General features: G+C 46.3%; 2 protein-coding genes and 1 long non-coding RNA gene across 6 annotated transcripts; 1 reads left to right on the top strand and 2 right to left on the bottom strand.

The window, feature by feature from the left end:
- Window positions 1–961: 961 nt before the first annotated feature.
- On the top strand, window positions 962–15987 carry zbtb40 (zinc finger and BTB domain containing 40). 4 transcript variants are annotated; one of them, XM_040029022.1, is made up of 12 exons: window positions 962–1295; window positions 1769–1936; window positions 2280–2710; window positions 3078–3220; window positions 4481–4694; window positions 4873–5256; window positions 5973–6179; window positions 8260–8424; window positions 9133–9347; window positions 10139–10295; window positions 13958–14163; window positions 15278–15987. In XM_040029022.1, exons 2-12 carry the CDS (start codon window positions 1785–1787, stop codon window positions 15488–15490), a joined length of 2487 nt encoding a protein of 828 aa, XP_039884956.1. In that variant the 5' UTR covers window positions 962–1295; window positions 1769–1784; the 3' UTR covers window positions 15491–15987. The 4 variants fall into 4 exon arrangements, with proteins under 4 accessions (XP_039884956.1, XP_039884936.1, XP_039884946.1 ...); XM_040029002.1 differs by having other exon boundaries at window positions 1752–1936; XM_040029012.1 differs by having other exon boundaries at window positions 962–1654; window positions 1752–1936.
- On the bottom strand, window positions 1305–2281 carry LOC120731800. Its single transcript, XR_005695416.1, has 2 exons — window positions 2180–2281; window positions 1305–2000 (listed from the first exon to the last, which is right to left on the bottom strand). It is a non-coding gene; the product is annotated as an uncharacterized LOC120731800 (long non-coding RNA).
- A 1358-nt stretch (window positions 15988–17345) lies between the features above and the next one.
- Window positions 17346–24477, bottom strand: LOC120731747 (cytochrome b561 domain-containing protein 1). The gene is made up of 3 exons (XM_040028941.1): window positions 21314–24477; window positions 20902–20939; window positions 17346–18821 (listed from the first exon to the last, which is right to left on the bottom strand). Exons 1-3 carry the CDS (start codon window positions 21468–21470, stop codon window positions 18315–18317), a joined length of 702 nt encoding a protein of 233 aa, XP_039884875.1. The 5' UTR covers window positions 21471–24477; the 3' UTR covers window positions 17346–18314.
- Between the last annotated feature and the right edge of the window lie 1223 nt (window positions 24478–25700).

Here is a 25700-nt window from a genome sequence, read left to right as displayed (position 1 = left end):
GCCTCAGCTCTATTGTATATTTTCTGTAGATGAGAGACGGTGCAGCAGCTTTTTGTTTTCTTGATACTTCTGCATGAATAGAAAGCAAATATCACATCTGTAGTGCTCCGTATGAAATCACCAGGCCGTGCTGCATGCTGATTATCAGATCTCTTCGTTGCATACCTTGCAGTGGTGTGGCACGGCTGCTTATTGGACCATACATGGTCTCAGTAGTTGAAACCTGCACCGTTATTTTCCTGTCAAAATGTTCTTGTTATCTCAATTCTAGTGAACCACTGAAATAATGATTTCTTGAACTTGGGCCGAAGATAACTGAAGGATTCTTTGTTAAACTGTTGTTGTCCTAGTTATGCTTTGGTTTGCATCGAGTGCTCTCTCTGAAATGTTCAAAGCAACAGTCGCTGTTTGAGAAGAGTCGCTGTGGTGAATGAGCCGCTTCCTGACATTTAAACCAGCGGTGCGCAGCCTCTTTTGCTCCACGGACGGTTTAACGTCAGACAGTATTTTCACGGACCCGCCTTTAAGGTGTGGCGGACAAATGCAACAACAAAACGATACGACCGAGAGAACCACGGTGGTATTTTGTAAATATAACAGTAAACGTGAATTCACTGTGTGTCTGTATTAGCAGCGTGCTCCTGAAACGCGCCAACAACACTGACAGTAACGTCCTCCTCTCTGCCCCTTAATGCTCTCTGGTCGCTATGGTAACGGGTACATATTTCTTTCAAAATAAGACGCACCTACAACACGGGAAAGACCCAGGGAAACCGAGCTAACGATAAACCCCCCGAAAACCATACATTTCACACCCGAGCTTCAACTCTCGCGGCCCGGTGCCAAACGACTCACGGACCGGTACCGGTCCAGTGCCCGGGGTTGGGGACCGCTGATTTAAAGCGAACATCCGCTGTATTACGAATATATAACAGATTCTTGTTCCAGGCAAAAGCTTTTATGTATTTGTCGTTAATTTAATAATTTTGCGAGAATATATTTGTAATGAACTGTCGAGCTGTTGTTTGACACGAGCCCACACCGGCACGTCCCTGAATGAATATTCCGGTAAAGGCCCAACGGTCATACTGTGGATCGATTACATGACGGATCGACTTCACAACAAACCAGATTTAAAGCGAACCGCTCGCTGTGATGAGACTTCTTCAACCGGAAGTGTCCCAATTTGTTCACGTACTGCGTGTCGCCATTTTCAAAACAGTTGAGCTTTATTGCGCACGGCAGAATTGTTCAGCAGAGAAGTTTAAATAAAGACTCGGATTGAATAATTCAAGGTACAGCCCTTAGTGATCGTCTGGGGTTTATTATACTGGGAGCGCTCCTGTATCGCAGCGTGCTTCACTAATATTACAGGAACTAGTTACCTTCTCTGGAGCACATTAGCAACCTTAGCTAAGGCTACAGCTAGTTACATTCTGGTAAACACTGTTTAAGAAGATTGAACGTTAGTTGCTGATAAGACGTAGAGCAGTTGTTTGACGACACAGTAAAGACACCACGCGTTACCGTGTCCGGCATCACGTGGTGCTTTTAATACACTAGTTGATGTTGTAATAAAAACATTAGCTTTTTACACACTAGTCGGATAAACTGCAGCTTTGTGTGAGTCTTTCTCGTGTTGCCGGTGCACAGAGTCAGTACGGTATAAACGTAGTTTTAGTGAAAAGTACCAGTGATGAGTTGCGATAATGCTGCAGGCCTGATTGTGTGTTTGGACATGAAATGATTAGAGCTGTGGTTGGTGCAGTCGCCCTGAAACCAACATGATGGAGCTACCCAACTACAGCAGCCAGCTGATGCAGCAGCTGTGGGCCTTGAGGAAGGAGGACCACTTCTGCGACTGCACCATCTTGGTGGGAGAGGGTCGTCATCGCGCACATAAACTGGTGCTGGCTGCCTCCAGCATGCTTTTCAGGTAGACCTGGTGACTCTTCTACAGTCGTTCATCTAAATAATCTCAGCAGCGCTCATGTTGGCTCCTGTGGAAGAATGATGAGTCAAATTCAGCTCATGAACTTTTAGTTTGGTTTTTTGTCAGCTGGACATAAATATTAGATTTTTTAAAAATGTATTTATTGAGGGCCATGAAATATAACACGTGAGTAAAGTTTATGACCAGCTGTTACAGATGTGCTCTTTGTGTTTGCTCCCGTCATACTTTAATATTGATCCCAGCACGGTGTACAGGTGGCTGCTGCAGTCGCTGTTCGCTTTTATTACACTGCAGCTTAAAAACAGAACGGTGCTGTCTCCGTCAGGTCTCTCCTGGATGGCTCCGACACCATCTCCATCGACACAGCTGTGGTTTCCTCGCAGGAGTTTGGCTGCCTCCTGGACATGGTCTACACTGGTAAACTGCCTCCAGGTAAACACAATGTCAGTCGCATAGTCGCCGCTGCAGACAGCCTGCAGATGTATGACGTGGCCGTTGGCTTTAAGCAAGTCCTCACCAGCCTGGTGAACCAGAAGCCCCCGGTATCAGTGAGCTCCGCTGTGCCACACCTCACCGTGACCAACAAAGCCCTGAATATGAAGCCTGAAGGCTCAGCCTCGCCCAGCAAGCACAACCCGTCTTCAGACGAGGCGGAGGTGACGGAAGAGCTGAAAAAAGAATCGTTTGAGCATGACAGCGATGACGCAGACGAGCCGGCGATTAAAAGGGCCCGCGTGGAGCTCCCTGACACATCAGGTCATTCTTATGTTTAAACCCGTAGTTTGGGGAATTTAATAGTGTGAGTTAATCTAGGAATAATTCAAATCACACCGTTACTGGAAATAGAGTCTAAAACAGGCGTGGGCAACTCCAGGCCTGGAGGGCCAGTGTCCTGCTGGTTTTAGGTGTGTCCCTGATCCAACACAGCTGATTTAAATGGCCTCCAGATGCTCTCCAGAGGCCTGCTAATGAGCTCATCATGAGATTCAGGAGTGTTGACCCAGGATGAGATCTTAAACCTGCAGGACACCGGCCCTCCAGGCCTGGAATTGCCCACGCCTGGTCTAAAATAGTCTCCCTACAATAAACAAGATAACAACTAGACTTTATTTTCTGTCCACAGGGCCCGAAGACATCAAATCCTCAGAAGGTGGCGACACGTCGGCAGCCAGGCTGTCCAGCGAGTCTGGTCTCCTCGCCAACACGTCGTCTGTTGTGGAACTGCTGAGCGAAGCAGCAGAGAGCCTGACAGAAAGAGAACGACAGGTACAACAGGAAGCCCTGGTTCTTCTACAGTTTGACTCCATCTAATACCACCTTAGATCACGGCTCGGCTACCTTTAACACCCAAAGAGCCATTTGGACCCGGTTTCATAAAAAACCCACCGAGCTGCAAACACTGACATGCAAAATGAAGATACCACTGTAAATACTGCTCTTTGACCTTCATGCTTTGTATAAACAACGACATACAAAGTGTGTTGCTTATGAAACACATGAAGTGCTACAGAGAAAACTACATTTGCTTTATGTACTAAAATACTAACAAAAAACCAACACAATAAAAAGCTGGAAGGATTCACGTAGCAAACAGAAACGGTCATCTCGCCTCTGAGCTTCCTGAGCGCGGAGCCTCGAGCTGAATTTAAAAAATACATCGGAAACAAATCACTGTGTCACTGAAAAATAAATATCTGCATCATCATAACTATTAATCTTACCTGGTTAACGGGACAATGGGATCGACACTGTATGAAGTTCCCGCTGTCGTCTGTGAGGCGTGGGTGGAGAGCAGCTGCTCACCTCCGTCTGTGGAGCTGAAGATCCACACGTTCGTGTCGGGATGCCGTTCCATGTCTCAGTTATCTCAGCATCACTCCAGTTATTCTCAGTGACAGTGGCCTCCTGAGGTGAAGTGTGGCGCTTGTTTGACCGACGAAAAATAATCAAATATAATTTAATTTTAATATTTCAAGATCACAGTAATCTCCCAGTGTAGAAGTCACTAACACTAATAAAACACATTTCAATTAAATACTATTAATTTATTTAATGTCATTTATTGTCCCAGGCCCCACGTGGCTCCAGAGCCGCGGGTTGAGAACCCCTCCCTTGTCGTTGTATCGTGTGCACGTTGTTTAACATGTTTGTATGTTGTGACTTTGAGCCCTGAACAGTAGCTCTCCAGGCTGTCCCCCTTTGTTGGACTCAGTGTCAGGAATCACTCGAGCATGAACCGAAGCACAGTTGTGGCTCCACATAGAAGACAACAACAGTAAAAGTGTATCTCTACGTACTGGAGCCAAAAGCACATTTTTGTTCCCATTTCGCTGACCGCACCACCTCATGGTCAGCGTGCTGTGAGCGCACAACTCACTCTGAGCTAAAGCTGTGACGACTCCGTGTGGGACATGCTAGTGCGGCTCCTTTAATGTGGGGTGGCTGTAGCTCGAGGGCGCCATCTACTGACTGGAAGGTTGCTGCTGCTCCACAATTTCATTTTGTTTGCACTTTGTGCTCTCTCAGGTTGTGTGTCGGTGCTGTGAGGAGGCTGATCCCAGCTCCGTGTCGGAGAAGCTGATGAGTAAAGTGAAAGAGGGTCAGATCGGAGAGGAGGGGCTTATCAAGCTGCTGCGCACCGTCAAGCAGAAAGCTTCATCGTCCTGTCCCACACAGCTGCTCCCTCTGCTGGAGGAGCTGGAGAGGAGCGTACGGCAGCCCGATGGCAGCCACACTGGAGGTAAAGACGAGCACCGGGAGTAACATGAAAGACAATGTGTCAGTGTAGGTCTGTCTTCATTAAGGACAGCTCGGTATTTATATACATTTGTGTCCGTCCAGCAAATGGACAGGATGTGATAGGAAGCTTTTTAGTGGATGTCTTCTACGTATTTTGAATCTGTCGTCCATGTTTGCAGCTGACTCAGAGCAGAAGAACAGGAGTGAAGATCGTGTCCAGGAAGAAGATGAAAACGGTGACGAGGTGGAGAACAAGGAGGAGCAGAAAGATGCAGCTGTAGCAACCGAGTGTTCCCCTCCCTGCTCCTCTCCTGCTTCCTGTCACGCCAAACCTTACTGCTGTCACTGGTGTAAGAAGAGCTTTGATTACAAGTGTCGAATGCTAGCACACATGAAGCGCTGCTCCATGTCCCAGGAGTGTGAGCAGCAGTGTCCCCAGTGTCCTGAGAAGCTGTCTAAGCGGGCCCTGCAGCGCCACCGGGCCGAGGCTCACCGCAGCGCCACGCGGGTCAAGAAGAAGGCGGCCTGTGACCTCTGCGGCCGCACCTTCGCCCACCCGTCGGGTAAAGTCATGTGACATTAAAGCAAGATTATTGATGTGATCAGTGTCTGTGCTGGAGCAAACGGCGTGCTGATCTCACAGCTGTTCTCAGGCTGAGATGTGAGGGCTGTATCCACAGTGCCAGTGTTGGTGTTTGATAATGATCAGAGCAGGAACCGTCGATGAGGTACTGACTTGTTTCTTATTATGGCTTCTGGTTTCAGCATTTACTATACAGAAGCGTCACAACCAGTAACACTACCTGAATTATCAGGTAAATATGAATGTAATGAAAACATGGGGCTGCTGGTTTAATTCCAGTCAGAGATGGAAGCTGCGAGCTGGCAGCCAGCACTGCTCCACCGCTGTGCTTTTGTTTCTTTTGTTGAGTGGAGTATAACTTTGTGCTGCTTTACATTTGATGTTTGCTGTTAGACTACGGTCTAAATCTCAAAAGGACCTGAAACAGGTCATTTCACCAGCAAAGAAACCTTCTAAGGCAGGAACACCGTACCTGACAGATGTGTGGTTTCCCCGCTGTGCACTCGACTCTGGTCAACACAGCTGCAGTGCGTACAGCGTAGGCAGCAAACGTGTGCTGCTGTGTGCAAAAGGACTGTGGGAAAGATCACATCTGTCATAACATGAACTCTGAGCTCAGTTTGGGGCCAGCTCGTGCGTCACAGCACAGCGATCGTTTCACTTTGTTCCATTTAATGAGTGCTTCTCATTTCTTAGGTATGATTTACCACAAGCGCACTGAGCACTTTGAAGAGAAGCCGTTTGCTTGTGATGAATGCGGTGCTAAGTTTGGTGCAAACTCATCTCTGAAGAATCACATGAGGCTGCACACAGGGGAGAAACCCTACCACTGCAAACACTGTGACATGAGCTTCAGCGTGGCTGCTGCACTTGCATACCACACCAAAAAGAGACACTCTGAGGGTAAGACACACACACACACACACACACACACACACACACACACACACACACACACACACACACCTTTGGGGTTGTGTGATATACAAATGGTGATATGTGTCTTTCACGTGTAACATCTTGTCACTGATACAAGAACAAAACAAAGATTCAACATCCAGGACAAACCACAGAGATAAAGTCTTGAGACTTCAAACCCACAGAGTTATGATGATGATGTTATTGATAGGTGACACACCTATCACCAAGGAAACCAAGGGGAGAAAGAGAGAGGAAGGAGGGATCGCACAAAGCATGGAGGTTGAAAAGCTCCGTTTGGCTGGCTGTGATATCCACCTTAGTGGTGTCAGTGTGGAGCATCATCACAGTGCACCAGTATGGTTCTTTTGTTCCAGTTGAGGTGACTGTGCTGTTGTAGTGGGCAGGGCTGTGGTCATTACTTTTAGGTCTGTGTTTATTAAAGCCAGTGGGCGACCACTGCAGGGTTAGACTGGGTTTTAGAAGGAGAGTGTTACTGGGAGACAGAGCTCAAAGAGCAGCTTTAAGCCTGAAGCCTTTTCCAAAAAGCATGAATCAAGGCTGAGCTGGACCCAAGGACCTGTGCTACACAGCTCGTTTGCTTCATCTGGATTCACCCTGACATGTCCATCAGGTTCTGACTCTGTAAACCAACCCGGGGTTTCCCCTTCACGTCCACATGAAGGTGTGCTGTCGGCAGGATCGGGCTAATCTAAGAGATCACGTGTCACAGATCATGTGACTCAACAGGAACATTATCAACTGGTGATTCAAATCTATAAGGAACATAGGAATATAACCGTAAACTACAAGGTCGTATAATTATCACATTAAAAAGTCTGCTGTGATGCTGATGCTGGAGGTTTGTGTTGCTAGAGAACAGCAGGAAACAAGGATACGCTTGGTGAGACTTCAGAACAGCGTGAAGGAAGATTGCATTGCTGGAGAACCAAGTTGCTGAGTTGCAGCAACACTTTTGAATGAATGACATCATAGTCACTGGACTACAAATGAAACTGCATTCATATCCCGGCAGTGACGCTGATGAACTGAAAGAAACCAGATGAGCTGCACACTGACGCTACAGAGCAATGAGACTAAAGGAAACGCAGGCTCCCACTGGAGACACTGGTTCCCACTGGAGACACTGGTTCCCACACAGTGGGAGGACGTCACTGCCTTCAAAGATGAAGCTGAAGGATCACACTTCAGATGAATCTTGGATTGATTTTTGGAAATTTGTTGAATAAAGTTGAATATAAAGTTAGAAATAAGAAACACACCAGCACACATGACAAAAGAAGAGGAATCTAGTGGTGGTGGAATAGCTGAGGAACATGGAGCGCTTCATCGGCATTCACACTACCTGGAACAAGCCTTTCCCAGCAGAAACACAGGCTGAAGACTGAAATGCTTTCAGATGTTTGTAGAATTTGATGAATGAGCTTAATTGTATAAGATCACCAGCTGAAGTGTAAAAAGCAGCAGTAGTGAAAAATGTGCTAAATAAAGCCAACAAAGTACCTAAACGGAGCTTCATTTGGTGAAATGTGCAAAACATAAAAAGCAGAAGGTGCTGCCGTTCATCCAAACGCAGAGAGGAAGCTGAGCAGGCAGCTTATAACCACCCGTCTGACACAAACACACAGGAGGCTGATGTGCGTCGCTGATGTGCGTCGCAGCCGCGCTGAAAACTCGAGCGTACAATGTTTTTTTAAAAGCAGCATTTCAATAATAATCCTGCAGAGAAGCTGAGAGTCGCACAGACACACAGAGGTTTGTGCGACTCAGCTCGAGTCTGTGGACAACAAAACACAACAGCACAGCCAAACTGGGCAGTTTCCGGTCTGGCTGTGCTGTTTTGTACTTTTTTGCCCACCTTTAAGGCCTTTGGGTATCACTGCATCTGTGTGATGACGGCGCGGCGGCGAGCCAATCAGAGGGTGTCCTGGCTCCTCCAGGCTGTTTGCTGTGCAACACCCAGAAACCAACAGCATGCACAGATGCAGTATTTCTATCATGCAGCATGTACAGACAACATTTGTGTGCTTCTTTGATTTTCCAGGGAAGATGTATGTGTGCCAGTACTGCAAGGCTGTCTTCGCCCAGTCCATAGAGCTGACGCGTCACGTGCGGACGCACACGGGAGACCGGCCCTACGTATGCCGAGAGTGTGGCAAAGGCTACAGCCAGGCCAGCGGGCTCACTGTGCACCTGCACACCTTCCACCGTAAGAGCGTTTTTGCATTCTGAGTAAAGTTTGGAAAAGTAAATCTGCATTTACATACTGGCTTCTCTACCATATGAAGGACTGGCACTGATGATCCATAAATGCAGCTGTTTTTGGGGTGGGGCACTTTTCATTTAACAGCCATGTTGTCAAAGGCTGACGTGTTCCTGTAGCGGCTTCAGGCCGACGCGGAGAAATAATAAAACCTGATTTGAGGTGAGAGACTGCACCTGTACGTCCCAGCTGATCGCTGCCCTGTGACTATTACTGACACGTCAGACGTGTTGTCGTGTCTTCAGCCTCGCAGACGGCCTTTCAGGTCCTGCCGGGGCCTCACATCTCACCAATGCCAGTAACAGTCTCATATGTACTAATGGTGTGAAACCCAGTAGAAGCGTGGATCAGATCTGCTGCCTGGCTCTTCACAAATCACCTTCATCGTCACACTGCAGCCGTGTTTCCCCACCTGATGGAGCCACGGCACACCTACGTGCCGTGGCTCCATCAGGTGGGGAAACACGGGTCTAGCTGGAGCCCGACTTAAACTTGTGCCAGTTATCAGAACACATCATGAAGGGGTTGCACCAAGGTTCAGTTTCCTTTCCTTACTGGGAGCAATGGGATTCTTCAGGGAATGCACCAAACACTGTGGTAGCTTGTGTGTGCTGGTCAGGTTTCAGTGACTGTGTGTTTGCTGCTCTGTGTCAGACCTGTCGGAGCCCCACGACTGTCAGAAGTGCTGTCTCAGCTTCTCGTCGCTGGACGAGCATCGGCAGCACATCCAGGAGTTTCACCCCAAGGAGTTCCACAAGTGTCCCACCTGCAGTAAGCTGTTTACCAGCGCCGCCCTCCTGGACAAACACAAGCCCACGCACACTGGGACAAAACCCTTCAGCTGTGATCTCTGCAACAAGTCATACCAGGTACACCGAGCCAGTTGGACATAGCCACCGTGGCGACTCCATGTTTGTAGTCTTAGCTGTGTCAGCAGAGGACAACACACTGCACTGAACACTGTGAAACGCTGTGATATGGATGCTGGTGGACGACGTGCCGTGACACTCGGTTTGCTTTGATAGCGTTCCAGCGTCCGTTCTTTTTATCATGTGGTTCAGACTTAAATGGCGAGAGCGGCCGTCTCCTCACTTCTCCACACGTGAGCAGTCAGTGCGGCGCCTGTACGGGGACAGCGGGGTAAAGAGTGACGAGCACGGCGTTGACCTGAAACACGTTTGAGCAGATCAGCTGAACATATATAAACGGAGCACAAACGTACGGTGACCTGTGTCAGTTCAACTTTATTCACACAGCGCCAAATCACAACAACGGTCGACTCCAGGCGCTTTATACTGTAAGGTCGACCCTCCAATAACACAGAACAATGTCACACAGCAAACAACAAATATTTGCAGGTCCAGTGAAGTAAAGGCAGAGGCAGCAGCTACTTCCTGTGTGGGCCTGTCAATCGATGCGTGGCTTCACCAACAGTGTGTTACAGATTGTGTTACCGTGCGTGGCTGAGGATGGGCTCAGTGCAGTGTGTTGGATTCATGTTTCAGCTGTGGAGGCCTCTTAGACCCACACAGTACAGTATTGGGCAACTTGTGACTGCACAACTAAACGCACACATTCATGTGTCATCTTCACGTGTATTCACACATACACATGTGTGCTACAGAGTCTTTGACATCTCTCAACCTTTCTTTTGCCATAGCAACTGTCAGGACTGTGGTACCATAACAGGACTAACCACCCTGATGTGTTTGCCAACCACACCCGGCAGCTCAAGAACCTGGTCCAGTGTGATGTCTGCTTCAAGTTCTTCCCTAGTTCTGTCAGTCTGGCCAAACACCAGGCTGCTGAGCACCAAGGTGAGCGCCAGCCCCGCACTGATACACTGTCCTGTAACAGCCGGTCCTGGAGCACACGTGCACAGTCCTTCACTGGAGCTCCAACAAAAACACAATCTGTCTGTAATTCAAAGACACAATAATAATAATAATAATAATCTCTGTGTTTGCAAAAGATTCCAGAGATTACACTGTACAGCTGTCAAACAGCAGAGGGCATGTCCACCATTCATTTACAGATGTAAAAAACACAAATATTAATAAAACATTTATTTCATTTGTCTTTAAAATCTTAGGCCTCCTGTTGCAGTGTTCTCTGTAATCGTCTGTGTGCAGACTGACCGCCTCTGGCCCTGTGTCAGTTTGTTCAACTTTATTTACACAGCACCAAATCACAGCAACAGTCGCCTCGAGGCGCTTTATTTTGTACAGTAGACCCCACAATACTGCATACAGAGACAAACCCAACAATCACATGACCCCCTGTGAGCAGCACTTTGGCGACAGTGGGAAGGAAAAACTCCCTTTTAACAGGAAGAAACCTCTCAGGGAGGGGCGGGGCCATCTGCTGTGATTGGTTGGGGTGAGAGAAGGAAGACAGGATAAAGACATGCTGTGGAAGAGAGACAGAGGTTAATAACAGATATGATTCAGATAGCTGGGCCCTATTTCAGGAAGCCGGTTTAGAAAACTCAGAGTGAAAAACGATACTCAGGGTTGAGTAACCCCGAACTGTCCAACTCGGAATATTCGGTTTCAGAAAGGCTGATAACAATTAGTTCAGTCAACGCGGAGTTGCTTTAACCCCAAGTTAAGCGCGCGCACGAGGATACATAAAGCCCTGATCAGTGGAGCACAGATTAAGCGAGTCACCATGGAGACGGAGGGAAAGAAGGCGCGGTCAATGTATTTTACAGCGCTTGAGGCCGAAATTCTGATGGCAGCATATGCCGATAACATGCAAATTTTGCGGAAAAAAAGTAACACAGCCTCAGCTGCAAAAGAAAGGGAGCATGCATGGCAAAACATAGCCGACAGAGTCAATGCGTGAGTGTTAATGTAAACATTGATCTAGGGATTTCCACCCATTTAACACGTTATTTTATTATATTTTATTTTATTTTTTATTTTATACATTTTATTTTGTGATGTGATTTGAGCGCAGGTGCAACCCAACAGGCCCCAAACGTTCCTGGCAGCAAGTAAAAATGAAATATAAAAATATAGTCCGAACAGGTGAGGTGTAATTGTATTATGAGCCATAGTGCTTGGCCTGTTTGTAAATCAATTGCAGTTAGAGGCTACATTAATTTCCCCTCTGTAAGCACTTATTGAAATTATCTGAGCACATTACAAGTACATATTTGCTTACTCTGTATGCTCAAATGTGACCCGTTATAGCCAACAGAAAAAAAGCGGAGGCCCGAAAAACAGGTGGGGGTCCTCCACCACCACCACTCACAGAGGCTGAGCAGTTGGCTTCCACATTTGTGATAATGTTGGCAGCATCACATATGATCTTCACAGAGCAGAGAACACAAATTAGCATCCATTACTATAATGAAATAATCTGTTAGTTTGAAATGCTACAGGGAACTATGTACCTGTACATTAATGCTGTGGAAAGACTTCCTGTTCACATAGTCTCCTTCATTTACTGAAGGAGCAATGATTGGTATGTGAGTGCCATCTATACAGCCAATCACGCCTGGGAACCGTGAAAATAAATGTAAAATTTAAGTAGTAGTTCAAGTATCACCACATCATGAATTAAGTTTTGTTCATCCTGATACCTGCAATTTTGTGGAATCCCTCTTTGATAAATCTTGTGGGTCTATGACCGGGGAACACCACAGACGAGTACACGAGACGTTTCAGTGCAACTGTAACATTCCTGACTGCCCGACAGACGGTAGCCTTGGAAACGTGCTCAGCGTCACCAATATTATACAGGAAGCTCCCGTTTGCAAAAAACCGAAGTGCAATACAAATAATATGTAATGAACTGAGAGCATGTCCGCGATGTGTCACATGCGTAATATATGGCCTGAGGATGTTATTCAAATGAATTATAGATTGTGCTGAAAAACGGTAACGTTCACACAGGAAATCATCAGGGAATGATAAAATGTCCGAACGCGCTCTAATCACTCTCTCCCGGCGGAGAGCTCTGCGGAGAATTTGGGCTTCAACATCTACTGGCTCTTCAAGGAAGGAGCACGCCATGTCTGACACTTCCTACAGTCAGGTTTCTGACAAAGAGGCGGAGAAAGTCAGGGTTAGTTGAAGTAAACCTGCTAGGGGGCAGGTTAGCTTCACGGAGTGTGTCGTCATAGTAACTCACTCAGAATTAATCTAAACTCGCTTTGTGAAACCGAAAACCCAGAGTTTTCGTTAACTCAGGGTATACTTACTCAGAGTTTGCACTAAACCGGCTTCCTGAAACAGGGCCCTGGTGTTGTGTCTGTGTTTCCACGAGCCCCGCTGGTTTAGAGACTTACTCATCATGAAGAAAACAAGACAGTCGGTGTCTGCCACAAAATGACCCCGACGACGGCCTCCGCTTGCTGCCTTTTATTGAAAACGTTCACAATAAACAATAGTACCTCCCCTCATAACCCCCCCCTCCCCCCACAAAGACAAGGCACTGTGTGTGTGTGTGTGTGTGTGTCTTCCTGATCACAACTGTTTCTACAGCATCCTGGTCATAAAGAGGGTAGTCCCCCCCACACCCAATGCATGCTTCACCACAGATAACACAGTGAGGCCATACAAAGGGCAGGAACCAAACAGGGGAAGTGTGATCATCCCCCCCGCACAGAGTGGCTGGAGAGGTGCTCCGGGACAAAGGAACGTCTTGATCCTATAGATTGAACTCAGACCTTACAAATTTAAGAAGCACAAGGACAACATTCAACAATTAGACTGAACAGCTGGGGTGGGCAGTGAGGCGGATATACTCAATGCTTTCCACGTACGATGGTTAAAATGATCATAACCATCGAGTAGAAGTTGCCATGGCAATATTAAGCTGTCTGCATGTAATGCGAGTTATTTTTCTCCCACACTCTGTGAATGCATCATTTATTCCCCCCTCCCAACCGGAACATTTTCTCATTTTTTTGCAGTGTTTTAAACTATGCATGTGAACGTCTCCCCACAGAACAGGATAAATCCACCAGCTGTGACACCTGTGACTGTTCCACGCATGCCTCTGGTTTCTGTACCTGGAGGTCATCTCATGTTATGAGCACAGAGAGCACCTTTGTTATTTCAGTAGTTTGGTCTCATGAATCCTTGCTGTGATTTTAGTTAAAGCTCAGTGTTGCCCACAGAGACACAGTACAGTCACTGTGGAAAACCTCTGTGTGCACCTCGTGGTTAAAACAACACACTTCAGTTCATATAACGGTGTGGTCGAATGAATGAGTGTACCACTGCAGTTGTAGGCCCTGTGTGGTTGAATAAACACTTGTTTGTGGAGGTTATGGTGTACTGTGAAATGGCCAAAGAAATACTGTGATATCAGTGTCACCCAGGCCTGGGCTCCAGTCCCCCGTGACCTGGGTAAGTGGATGGTTGGGATTTCATGTGTTAGGTCTTAGAGAGGCAGCTGGTGGTTTAATGAATCACAGCAGCAGCTCCTGTGCTGTTGTCACTGACCCCGAGTGTCTGTGCTGCAGGCTCTGTGGCTGTGCTGGGTGGAGATGAGGACATGCAGGAGCACGTCTGCACGCAGCATATCAGCAGCGAGGCATTCAGGTGCTCCCTCTGCTCCACGCTCTGCTCCTCTCAGCTTAAGCTGCAGGAGCACCTGCTCTCCTGCCATGTGGAGACACGGCAGGAGCAGGAGAGCCGGGAGGAAGAGCAGGCCTCCACCTCCTACACGGTAACAAGCACATCACACAGACGTACAGGTGAAGATGAAATAATAATGTCCCGTTCCTGACTGACAGCATGTGGAGTGAAGTGTGTCCTGTATTTGTCGAGCTTAGTCTTTGAGGCTCATCAGGATGATGGTGGAGTACAGTTTGTTCAGCTCAGGTGCATCCTGGGAGAATTTGCAGCATTTACTTTTCAAACCAAGCTGAATCAGCGTATCTGACCAACCACATCGCTGCATTTGGCTCAAGTGAGATAGAGATAGTCAAATAATGCTGTTTTACCTCAGACACACAGCGGGGCGCCGCTCTGGGCCATGATGTCACTGCCGCCTCAGTGTGGTCCCAACACGACATCCTGAAATACGTAAGCAGCCGTGATACAGCTGAAACTCCTCCCTGCATGCAACAGGACTCTGTTGCTCTTCCTGTGTAGAAACATGAGGACCGGCTGATGCTGACTTGATGTTTCTGCAGTAATGAGTTGACTGATTGATCCATGTGCGCTGAGGTTTGTCTGGCTGATGAACTGATGACCCGATCATGCAGAGTCACACTGCTCCACTGTGCTGTGTGTTTAGCTTTCTAATATTAATAACAACAGTAACACAAAACTGTGATTGGTTACAATTTTGATATGATGCTTTCCATTCACTTCATGTGTTTCCTGCACATTGTAACCAGAATGTGCCACAGACCAGTGAAAGAGTTCACTTGCTGCCCCAGAGTACAGGGTGGCCATTTCTATGGATACAGCGTAACAACATGGGAATGGTTGGTGAGTCCTGTTTGTGGCACATTAGTATGTGTGAGGGGCAAACTCCTCCAGATGGGTGGTGGCCATGGTGGCCACTTAGAAGTCGGCCATCTTGGATACAACTTTTGTTTTTTCAATAGGAAGAGGGCCATGTGACACATCAGACTTATTGGTAATGTCACAAGAACAACAATGGTGTGCTTGGTTCCAACGTAACTTTCAGAGCTTTTCCTGAGTGTGTGTGAGACGAGCGTTGGTTTGTCACTTCAGACGTACACAACTAAGTTGTGGGTTTACTGCGTGCAGAAAAGCTGGAAACAGTTTAACCTTTACAAAACGTACACTATCTCTGTCTGACCCCACAGGTGATACCAGCCAATCCAACAGGGAGCAGACAGGAAGGGGCGGAGTCTGAGGAGCCAAGGCAGCAGGGGGTTGGTCAGCAGGTGTTTCTAGCTCTGGCAGATGGGCGAGAGGTGAAATCATCAGCAGAGCTGGTGGAGGTGAACATGTACGACCTTCTGAACAACTCTGTGGCCTTCATCTGCGAGGACAAACCAGCAGGCTGCGACTCTTAGCCGACTCTTTGGTTCCCAGCGTCACAAACACACCTGCAGAAAACATCAGCAACACTGGCTGCTGCGCTCGTCTGTCCCACAGTCCCAGCTGATGACAGCCCGACGTTTTCAGTCTGCTCATGATTCACGGACACTCGGTGCAAGCATAGGAGGTTTGTGTTGTTTTAAAGACATGACGGCAGTGCTGCTCTGTGGCTCTCAGCACTCAGATCTCTGCATATACCGGTCTGCATTGTCCCAGCTCCCATGCAGACGTGGGACTAAATCACTAAACCGTGAAAGTTTATGGTCACTGTGGACTGGTACCTGTGAACGCTAATAAACATGAAATACCTGACGCTGCTCTGTGGAATGTTTCCTGCTGTTGTACGAATAAAACGACTGCATTTAAGATTTCTCACATCAAATAGTTCACACCTGTTTATCCTGTTCAGCGGTCAGTATTAGATCACAAACGATCGTTAATTGCAAATAAAGAGAGATGTGGCTTTATTACAGATGTGTTCCCTTATTTATTACAGGTTCACAGAAGCAAAGAGCTGACAAGGGTCACATAAATACAAACACCCACTGTGGTCAGCTCATGAACAGCAACCCTGAGACAAATCCACGCCCAGCTAGTTATCCTCAGGACAATCCAACGACTCCAGCTTCTCACCCGCTCTTTGAGCTCGAAATGAATAAAATCCATGTTTTAGGATAGACTGTGCCGGGAAAGGATCATCTCTAGACTAGATGTGATCTTTGGTTTGTCCTTCACTGAAACTGGAGTTCTCACAAATAGAAGACGAGACTGTATTTGACAGATTGTGTTGTTGTATCAGACACAGTAAGAAAGACCTGCCTGCTGTCTCAATCACTCCAATGAGCTTTTTATGTTCAAAAGAAATTACTTTATATTTGCATAAGCCAGCGGCTAACATGGATGAAGAATGTGGAAGCAGACGTCTTCCTCCCCTCACCCAGATGGCCCCGCCCCTCCCTCAGCCTTGTCTGCATTGTTTCTTCCTGTTAAAGGGAGTTTTTCCTTCCCACTGTCACCAAAGCACTTGCATATAGACACTGAGCATGTGATGTCATTTCCGGGGTAAAACCGCAAAGGATTGTAGGTACGAGTGGCGAGCGGCACTAGAGCACGCAAGCTTTCATATGGAAGCAGTCACACAGCGATAAAAAGAAACACAAAAATGGCAAGAAGCTGTTGTATTATTAACTGCAATAGCCGGTCACATGACGGCCACGGGAAGCCGACGGGTAAAGAGATCGTTGTTATCGGATTACATCATGGAAGCCACGTTTCCGTAGTAACAAAGAGGCGACTGGATTGCAGCCATTCAAAGACCAAATATAACGTCCCAGAACGCTCCAGCTCACAGGTTAGTCTGCTCCAAGCATTCCCACAAAGGTCAGTCTGCTGTTGTAGTTAATGCGTCATTTTTCTTAACATAATTGTTGATGTAGGTTACAAAATTTGAATTTGAATTTGAAATAAGTCTTATATTGATTTGAATTCGTTGCTATGCTGCTTTGTTCACTGTGGCTTTGCGGGCTAATGTTTGTGTTTGTAGGAAAACCAGCCTACAAAATGCAGGAATGTGATCCAGGCTGGGCCCCTCTATCAGCCTGGGTTTAAAGCTGCTACCACAGCCAGACCTGATCGGTGAAGAGAGAGCGAGATCAAAACAGCCACGAAACGTCCGCATATATGTGCCCAAGTGTTGTACTGAAGCAACCAAGTGATGAATAACTGTTTTCCATTATGTTGTTTTGAGCTCATGGGGGTCACATGATTGTTGGGTTTTCTCTGTATTACTGTGGGGTCTTTACTTTAAAATATAAAGCACCTTTTAGGCGACTGTTTCTGTGATTTGGTATAAAGTTGAACTGTATATCCAGTTAACATGTTTAAATAGTTTACATTCATCATCTGGATTACTGCGTCTTGAAATATCTGCTTTTCTAGAAAGCTGAAGATCAACCTTTCTGTGAACTCAGCTGAGTCTGCCCTGGATGCACCAACAGGGTTTGATGATGGTGGAAGTTAGAACAGCTTCTAGTGTAGGACACACTATCAGCCACTTCCATGATCCAGCCTGGAGCAGAGCAGATCGGACAGTGTCGGGTTTTTCTTAGCTGGTTGATACCAGCTGTAAATGTGCATCAAATCAAATCAGCCTTGTGAATCTGTGGAGAAGTCCACAGGGTTACAATTTGAAAACGTTTTGGTAGACCTTTATAGGTGCTACATTGTGACACAAAGAAGTCAAAAGGCAAAAAATATCATGAAACAATAAATATCAGAATTTTCATGTTGGTGTATAACCTGGTGTAGCTCCATGTTCTCACACAGTCAACAGTAAATGTTCACCAGGCTGCACACAGTCTCACCGAGCATACACAGTGAACAGCAGCTATTGGAAACTCCACAGCCGCAGACACACAAAACCAGTCCAGGTGTGTCCACCAGCTCCACCTGTGGGACTCCAACAGTAGTCGGCAGCCATACTTAAACACCAACCCTATAATGTTTCACACTGCAGTTCTTCTACAGGCCACTAGATGGCAGCTACTTGTAGCACTCGAGGTATGAAGAAAAGGAAAAAACCTCTCCCAGAAGCTACGCCCTAAAATCCCTTAATTCAGTTGTAGTTTAATACAAATATAGCTCACCACACCACAGCTGCTAGCTTGCTTGCTAACAGTGATGACTGGTAAAGACATTTCACTCAGGGATAAATTCCACCCTTGCAAGGGTGCAAGTTAAAGAAGACTCTTTATTTCTTCATTATTCCTTTTGGATGTCTCTGCCATCTGCTGCTGGTTCCTAGCTGGTCAGCTTCTTGCGGGGTAGATAGGCATTAGTGATCTGGCTCATCACCACCAAGGCAGGGAATAGAGGCAGGATGAGGAAGGCCCACCACGCCACCCCCTTCGCCGTGGCCTGGAACCAGTCAGTGAACATGGCAGACATCACTGTCACGGTGGAAAACAGGTAGACAACCAGGCCGCAGGTGGCATGGTACAGCTTCAGTCTGGACGAGGGGCAGGAGAGACGCAGCAGCTTGGGGAAAATCACAGCGATGCCGCAGGCCGTTTGGAGCACGGTGGCGGTCAGCGTACACATACCCAGCAGGCTGTGCCAGGAGGCCAGGTGTGGGAGTTCCGACACATTCCTGCTGGCCACAATGAACCAAAGTCCAGTGGCTGCAGCGATCAGGACCAGAGCCTGACAGAACCAGTGGAGACGGACTTTACTCTTCCATGATTTGAAGCAGAAGGGAGATCCCTCTGCTGAGAACAGCAGGATACCTTCGGTCATGCACAGGCAGTACTGCAGTGAGAGGAAACAGATGTTAGTAAAGGGGCTTATTTGGTGATTAGTGGTGATACAGATCCAGCCATGAAAACTCAACAAGCGATTAATTAGATGTAGAGTTGTGGGAATTTATTCTAATGATCTAAACTCCTGTTTTTCTGCACATCAAGCTTTTCCCAGTTCATTCAAGGAGACAAAGTGTGTGCTGTGTACATGAGTGACATCTAATGTGATTGTGAATCAGAAACTGTAATACAGCAACGCACAGCACCAGCATATTATGGGATGGGCCTGTCAGTGGATGATTACAGACAGATGTAGCAGGATAAATAATGACGTCAGACATATGGACAATAACCCAAAGCATTACCCAAGACTTTCTCAAGGCAAAGAAACAGAACGTTGTTCAACTGCCAGTCAGCTGACCACAACCTGTTCAGCTACAGGAGACTCGAGTTTCATAGTAACTGCATATGTTGAATTAACATTCAGATCTGGTGCATTATTATGGCTGCCAGTCTCTGATGAGACACTGAGTCTAATGTTAAGCACTGAGAGAACAGCATGTGTGTAACACTAGACCATACCATCATTTATTTATATAGCACTTTTAAAAACAACACACGGCCGACCAGCAGACATAAAAAGTACAATAAGAGTAATAAATCGTTATTCTATAGTTTTTAACCTGGATTCAAAGACCACAGCTGATGTAGACTCCCTAATGTGAAGAGGAAGATCATCCCAAAGCTTCGGGGCCACAGTAGAGAGCGCTCGGTCTCTAAGGTTCAGCCATGATTTAGGGCCTGAGAGCAACAGCTGCTCAGCTGAGTGAACGAGGGGGGACGTAGGGCAAATATACAGGCGCCGGACCATTTGAGGATTTTAAAAACCAAGGATTTAAAAACCCTTTAAAGTAGATTCTAAGTACCGGAGTAATATGCTCAAATGCTCTTTTACCAGTTACAAACTGTGCAGTTGCAGGCACGGCCAACCGCTATTACAAGGGAGTTGCAGTAATCCAAGCACGAGGTTATAAAAGCATGGATGACAGTTTCCAAGTCACGCCTGGAAAGAAAAAGCTTAACCTTCGACAGACGCATGAGGTGCCAGAATGAAGACTTGACCACCCCGTTTGCGTGGCCATCAAAACTAAGCACAGAGTCAATTTTTACCCCAAGATTAGTAACCGAGCTTGTCGGGTGACAGTCAGAGCAGCAAAGTAACCTCTGGGGTACCAGAGGAACCGTTCCATTTTACGTTCATTAAAACTTAAAGAATTTAGAGCCATCCATGACTTAGCATCGCTAAGACGATCAAGCAGGAGTCCAGTCGAGGAGCTATCAGTGACTGAAAGGCAGATTAAGGCGGCTATCGTCAGCATTTGTTTAAATTTCTTGTTTTTGCACCCAGTGGCAGGAGATACAATGGAAACAGTAGTGGCCCAAGAATAGATCCCTGTGGTGCACCCAACGGCAGAGGGGCCACAGACAAAATCTTATCCACGAAAGTGCCAAGGTGGAAATTCCCACACAATGCTGTAGTCGAGAGATCAGCAGTCAGAGCCACCAAAACAAGCAATACAGGTTTACCACAGTTGTTGCTAACAAAATGTCATTCATAACCTTTGTGAGCCGTCTCTGTGCTGTGAAACGGCTTCAAGCCGGACTGAGGAGCTTCTGGAATCATTCAGGTGATCCATCAGCTGAGTGTGAACAATCCTTTCCAGGATCTTACTCAGACTTTATCACTGCATCAGATATTTTGTATATATCACCCATCTCTAAGCTTCCTTCTCTGAGTGTTAACATACCCTCCCTCAAATCTATTATTTACAGTGGAAAGCTGACAGAGACTGGAGGAATGTAGTGGGCTGAAAGCTAGCAGGAAAAGAAGAGACCTGTTTTTGAGAATACATCTCCATCCATTATTTGAAATATCCCCTTAAGCAGCTTAGAAAGCCATGTGACTGGAGAGCCACCGCTGACCGTTTGCTCCAGCGTGTCATTAGAAAGATATGGCCATCGGCCGCGAGCGGTCGTGGGTGAGAGGAGTGAGACGAGTGTCTGTGTTTGTGTGAGGACTGTAAACTTACAGCGACAGACATACACATGGGATGCCAAGAGAACAGACCTGGAGAGACAAACAGCAGATTAATGACACAATCATCAGCTGACCATGTGCTGCAGCTTCAACAGCAGCAAACTGACCGTCAGGAAAACCTAAACGTACCCACTCAAGGACACGCACTGTGATGCAACAGCTCAAACACTGGCTCTAATCTGCACTCGTTTACATGTTTATCATCAGAAACGGAATCATTTTGTTTACTGGAAGAAAACCATGATAATAATATTTATTTTACTACTACATTGATCAGTAAAGAAGCCCACGCAGCTCTGTGATCAGTCACGTGAATGACTAAATCACAACACAAATAACCAAAATCACTTCCTTATATTTGGCAGGTTTAATGACGGGGATAAAACACTGTACACAACACTTACTGGTTCCGGGTCTGGACAGCAGGGAGAGGACGAGCGTCAGGCCCAGGCCGGTGACATGAGTCGCTATCACCGCCACTCTCCGCAGCCACACGTACAGCCAGAAGTCCCGCATACCCAGGCCCTCTCCCACCGGGCTGTACTCCACGTCTGACCGCATGCTGCTCACAGCCTCTCCGGCTACCTGCTCCAGCGTCCGGCGGGAACACGAGGTGTGCTGGAGAGGACCGAGGAGCCTGCACGAGGCTGCACGAGCTCCATAGTCGCGCGGTTACAGCGAGCACGAGCCGAGCAGCATCAGAGTCGCTGCTTTGCCCAGGCTCGTGTGTGCGCACGACATCCTTCCTACGAAACTCATTTTGTTAAGGCCATTTCCGGCCTGAGGACGCAAACAGAACGGGCGGTGTGATCCCTCCGAGTCTGCACACAGTCACCGAGCTGCCACACCGTCGCTTCTGCTTCCTGCTTCGACCTTTTCTCGAAGAAACTACGCAGTGAGCTGACCCGACTTGTATTTCCTGATTCTCGTGTCAGCCGCTGTAGCCAAGCGCAGGGAGAAACACTAAGAACCGTGCATAGGCACAAAACAGCGTTAACTGAGCGAATCTTAACCTCACTACATGTACACAATATGTAGATAGGTGAAAATGATTATTGTAGACTTATCAATTATTAATGCACATTGTTGCAGATCATGTACAGCCTGTCGTGGAAACAGTATAGGGCTTTGGAGCGTGATGTCACGGGGGTGGGCGTGGAAGGGATGGCTGATGGCTACGCCTCTCTCAGCAGGTTCATGCAACACGTGGTCCAGGACCGGTTTGAGGTGCTGAATCTCCACATTCCCCATCTCACAGTCCAAACAAGTCCTCACAAGTGTCGGGTCTTAAGGAATCTGTTGCTAACATCTTGGTTCCCGATACCACAGCACCTTCAGGGGTCAGCAAAGGGCTAACTAACATAACATTATGACTAATTGGTGTAAATGGAGGCAAGGACATTAACATCATATATGCATGTATGTTAAATATGATCTCTGTTCCACAGGCCTGTCAAGGTAGCAGTAATTAGACCGTTAAAAAGTCATCTGTTTACCGTGTTAGCTAATTAGAGGCCAATCTTTCTTGTATCCCAAAAAGTCTTGAAACAGCTGATCATCTGCAGGTTTCAGAAACTATCACAGTTATGATCTTCTTTGGGCTTTGAGAGCAGACACATGTCTGCTAGACCTCAGTGCAGCGTTCAGTTACCCATAATACTTTGTATAGAGTAATGTGCCGTAGGTGTTACAGGTGCTGTGCTGCAGTGGTCTGTATCATATCTATCTAATAGACTCCAGTTTGTGCATGTAAATGGAGAGTCCTCTTCACACACTGAGGTTAATTATGGAGTCCCACAGGGTTCAGTGCTAGGACCAATTCTGTTTACACTATACATGCTTCCCCTAGCATAGCATCTTTATTTATAACGCACTTTACATCCAACAATGTTGGCCAAAGTACTACAAATATAAAACAAAGAGAAAATTACATATAAAATATCTTAAAATAAAAAAATATATACAATTAATAAAAAACATATTAAGAGAGATCAACAGGTCCTGCTGTGCTGAAAGCCAAGGCAAATAAATATGTTTTAAGACGTGATTTAAAAACAGATAAGGAAGGTCCTGTCTAACATGTAAAGGCAACTCATTCCACAGTTTTGGTGCTGCCACAGCAAACGCCCGACTCCCTCTGAGCTTACGATTAGTCCTGGGCACGCTCAGGAGGAGCTGGTCAGCCAACCTGAGGGGCCCGAGGCCAGGCATGTCCAAAGTCCAGCCCGCAGGCCAAATGCGGCCCGTGTTCAAATTTCCACTGGCCGCAGCCCCTGTCACTGATTTTTTTTCTTAGAAGGGTGGACAATGAAATGAACATGAGTGAACCTCCAGAGCCTTACGGGCCAAACGAGAAACAGATTTGTTTGCTGCTGCTTGTTCCGCCGTAGATGACATGAAGCTACCGTGGAATAAAGTCACTGGGGTTATTATGGATGGTGCACCTGCTGTGGCTGGGGAGAGAAATGGACCCTAGTCTGTAACAAAGTCAGCAAAGAAGGAGGTAAAGCTATAAAACTCCACTGTATTATTCACCTACAAGGACTCTCTGCTAAACATTTGAAATACGACCATGTTCTGAAAAAGGCAATAAAGGCTATTAATGATATTCGCTCCAGTTTTTGGGACCAAACTGCTACTTTTCTAAAGACATCTGTCACAAATGCAGCCCAATACCACACATTTCCCATCGCTACAGGAAATAATGACTAGTTTCCTACAGACCAATGTTAGTGCGCAATGAGGAGGTATGCAGCAGACTTCTCTGGCTGAGAAGGTTCAACAGCGCTTTTGGGATTTTGCAGCTATTGAAAAAGGAGATCACGCCTTTTTCCTCTCCCTCTTCCGTGGACCCTGATGATGCTCCTGACCATTTGCAGCCGGAGCTCATTGAGCTGCAGTGTGACACTGAGTATCGCCGTCGGCACCAACAGCTTTAACCGCCAGCTGGATAAAGGCGTGTTCCAAGAGATTCGAACATTTGCTAAGAAAATACTGAGCTTGTTTGGCTCACATACTTGTGCGAGAAGACATTCCCCGTCATGAACATGAACAAGAAGCGTGAGGATGAGATTAAGCGACTCTCACTTGCGTGACATTTTGCGCATCAGAACCACTGTTTTTGAGCCAGCCCTGGGCCATTTACAAGGTCTCAGTATCACCCTTCACATTAGTGCAGGCAAGTGGTTTGTTTAGCTTGTAAGTGTTTTTTCCTTGTTTTTTTCAGTTGACTATCAAACCGGGTATCCCAAACCCTGCAAATGAAATAATAAAATTGATTCGGCCCAGCAGCCCGTTTTTCAATTTCATATTTTTGAAATTGAAATAAAAAACATCCATTTTTGTTTTTGAGATCTGATTCAAAATCCAATAACATAATGTAGATTTTTTTCATTTTTGATGGTCAATTTAAAAACCTAAAGAACGAGCGATGTACGGATTTATATGGCCCAGTGTTTGTACTTTTGAATAAGTTAACTCTTAATGTTATTTTCCTGTTCACATGTTTTGAATTTAGATGTTTAATTTTTCTTCATTTTGTGTTTTTCAAATACATTATTTTGGTAAAAACGTTTAATAATTCATGATAAAAAATTCACAATAAAATTTGTGTGAAAAAAGGAAAATGATAGTTACGGAGCCCCGCAGGGGACATGGGAGAAAAATCTCGCAAAACTTTTGCGAGATCTCACAAAAGTTGAATTCCAACAATGGCGGCAGCTACTTAGTTGTAATATTACTCTGGGTCACAAAATAAACTTTTAAGATATTTTGAGGCGTGAATGTAGTTGTGTAAACGTCAGATACCTGCTCGGTTTACAAGACATCACATATTTGCAAAAGTGCTCCGATGTTTTCGGAGATCTGACACCCACCATCTTGAAGCTAACGGGAGGTCGAGACCTACTACAGCCGGGAGGAACACCGCTTTCCCGGCACATCGTGCCTCGACCTCCCGGTCGGCTTCGAGCTGGTGGCCTCCGAAGGATGCGGCTAAAACTTTTGCGAGATCTCGCAAAAGTCAGTCTTAATTTTTTTTTCTCCCATGTCCCCTGCAGGGCTCCGTATAAAGTCGTTCATTTGCATTTAATGTTAATGGTTCAAAATATTTCAGGCTGAATGGTCGGCCCACACACATTCTCAACTTCCCAAATCTGGTCCTCTTTGCAAAAAGTTTGGACCCTGCCTTAGGCAGCATCATTAGAAGACATAGCATACATTTACACTGCTATGCAGATGACACCCAGCTCTATCTGTCCATGAAGCCAGATAACACACACCAATGAGTTAAACTGCAGGAATGTCTTAAAGACATAAAGACCTGGATGGCCGCTAACTTTCTGCTTCTTAATTCAGATCAAACTGAGGTTATTGTACTCGGCCCTGAAAGTCTTAGAAATATGGTATCTAAGCAGATTCTTCCTCTGGATGGCATTACCTTGGCCTGTGACCAAGAGATGTCCTTCAGTGCGCAAAATGCAAATGCACAAAAAAAAAAAATCTAAAATTATAAAGATCTTGTCTCAGAGTAATGCTGAAAAACTAGTTTGTGCATTTATTAGATGTAGCTTGGACTGCAGTAATTTGATATTAGGCGATCCTAAAAATGTCCCGTTTCCTTTATTTGTTCCAACATGCTGCAGCCAGAGTACTGACAGGTACTCGAGACAGTCTGCCTGTTGATCCAGACTCAAATTCTGCTCCTCATACACAATCTTCATAGTACCATATCCCCCTAATAGATGTCAGACTTTTAAGATGATCAAGTATGTAGTTAAGGCTGGATCAGGT

This window comes from Simochromis diagramma, unplaced genomic scaffold (genome assembly GCF_900408965.1).
Source record: "Simochromis diagramma unplaced genomic scaffold, fSimDia1.1 OVJJ01000352.1, whole genome shotgun sequence".
Classification (NCBI taxonomy): Eukaryota; Metazoa; Chordata; class Actinopteri; order Cichliformes; family Cichlidae; genus Simochromis; species Simochromis diagramma.
This window is presented reverse-complemented; position numbering and strand designations above follow the sequence as displayed.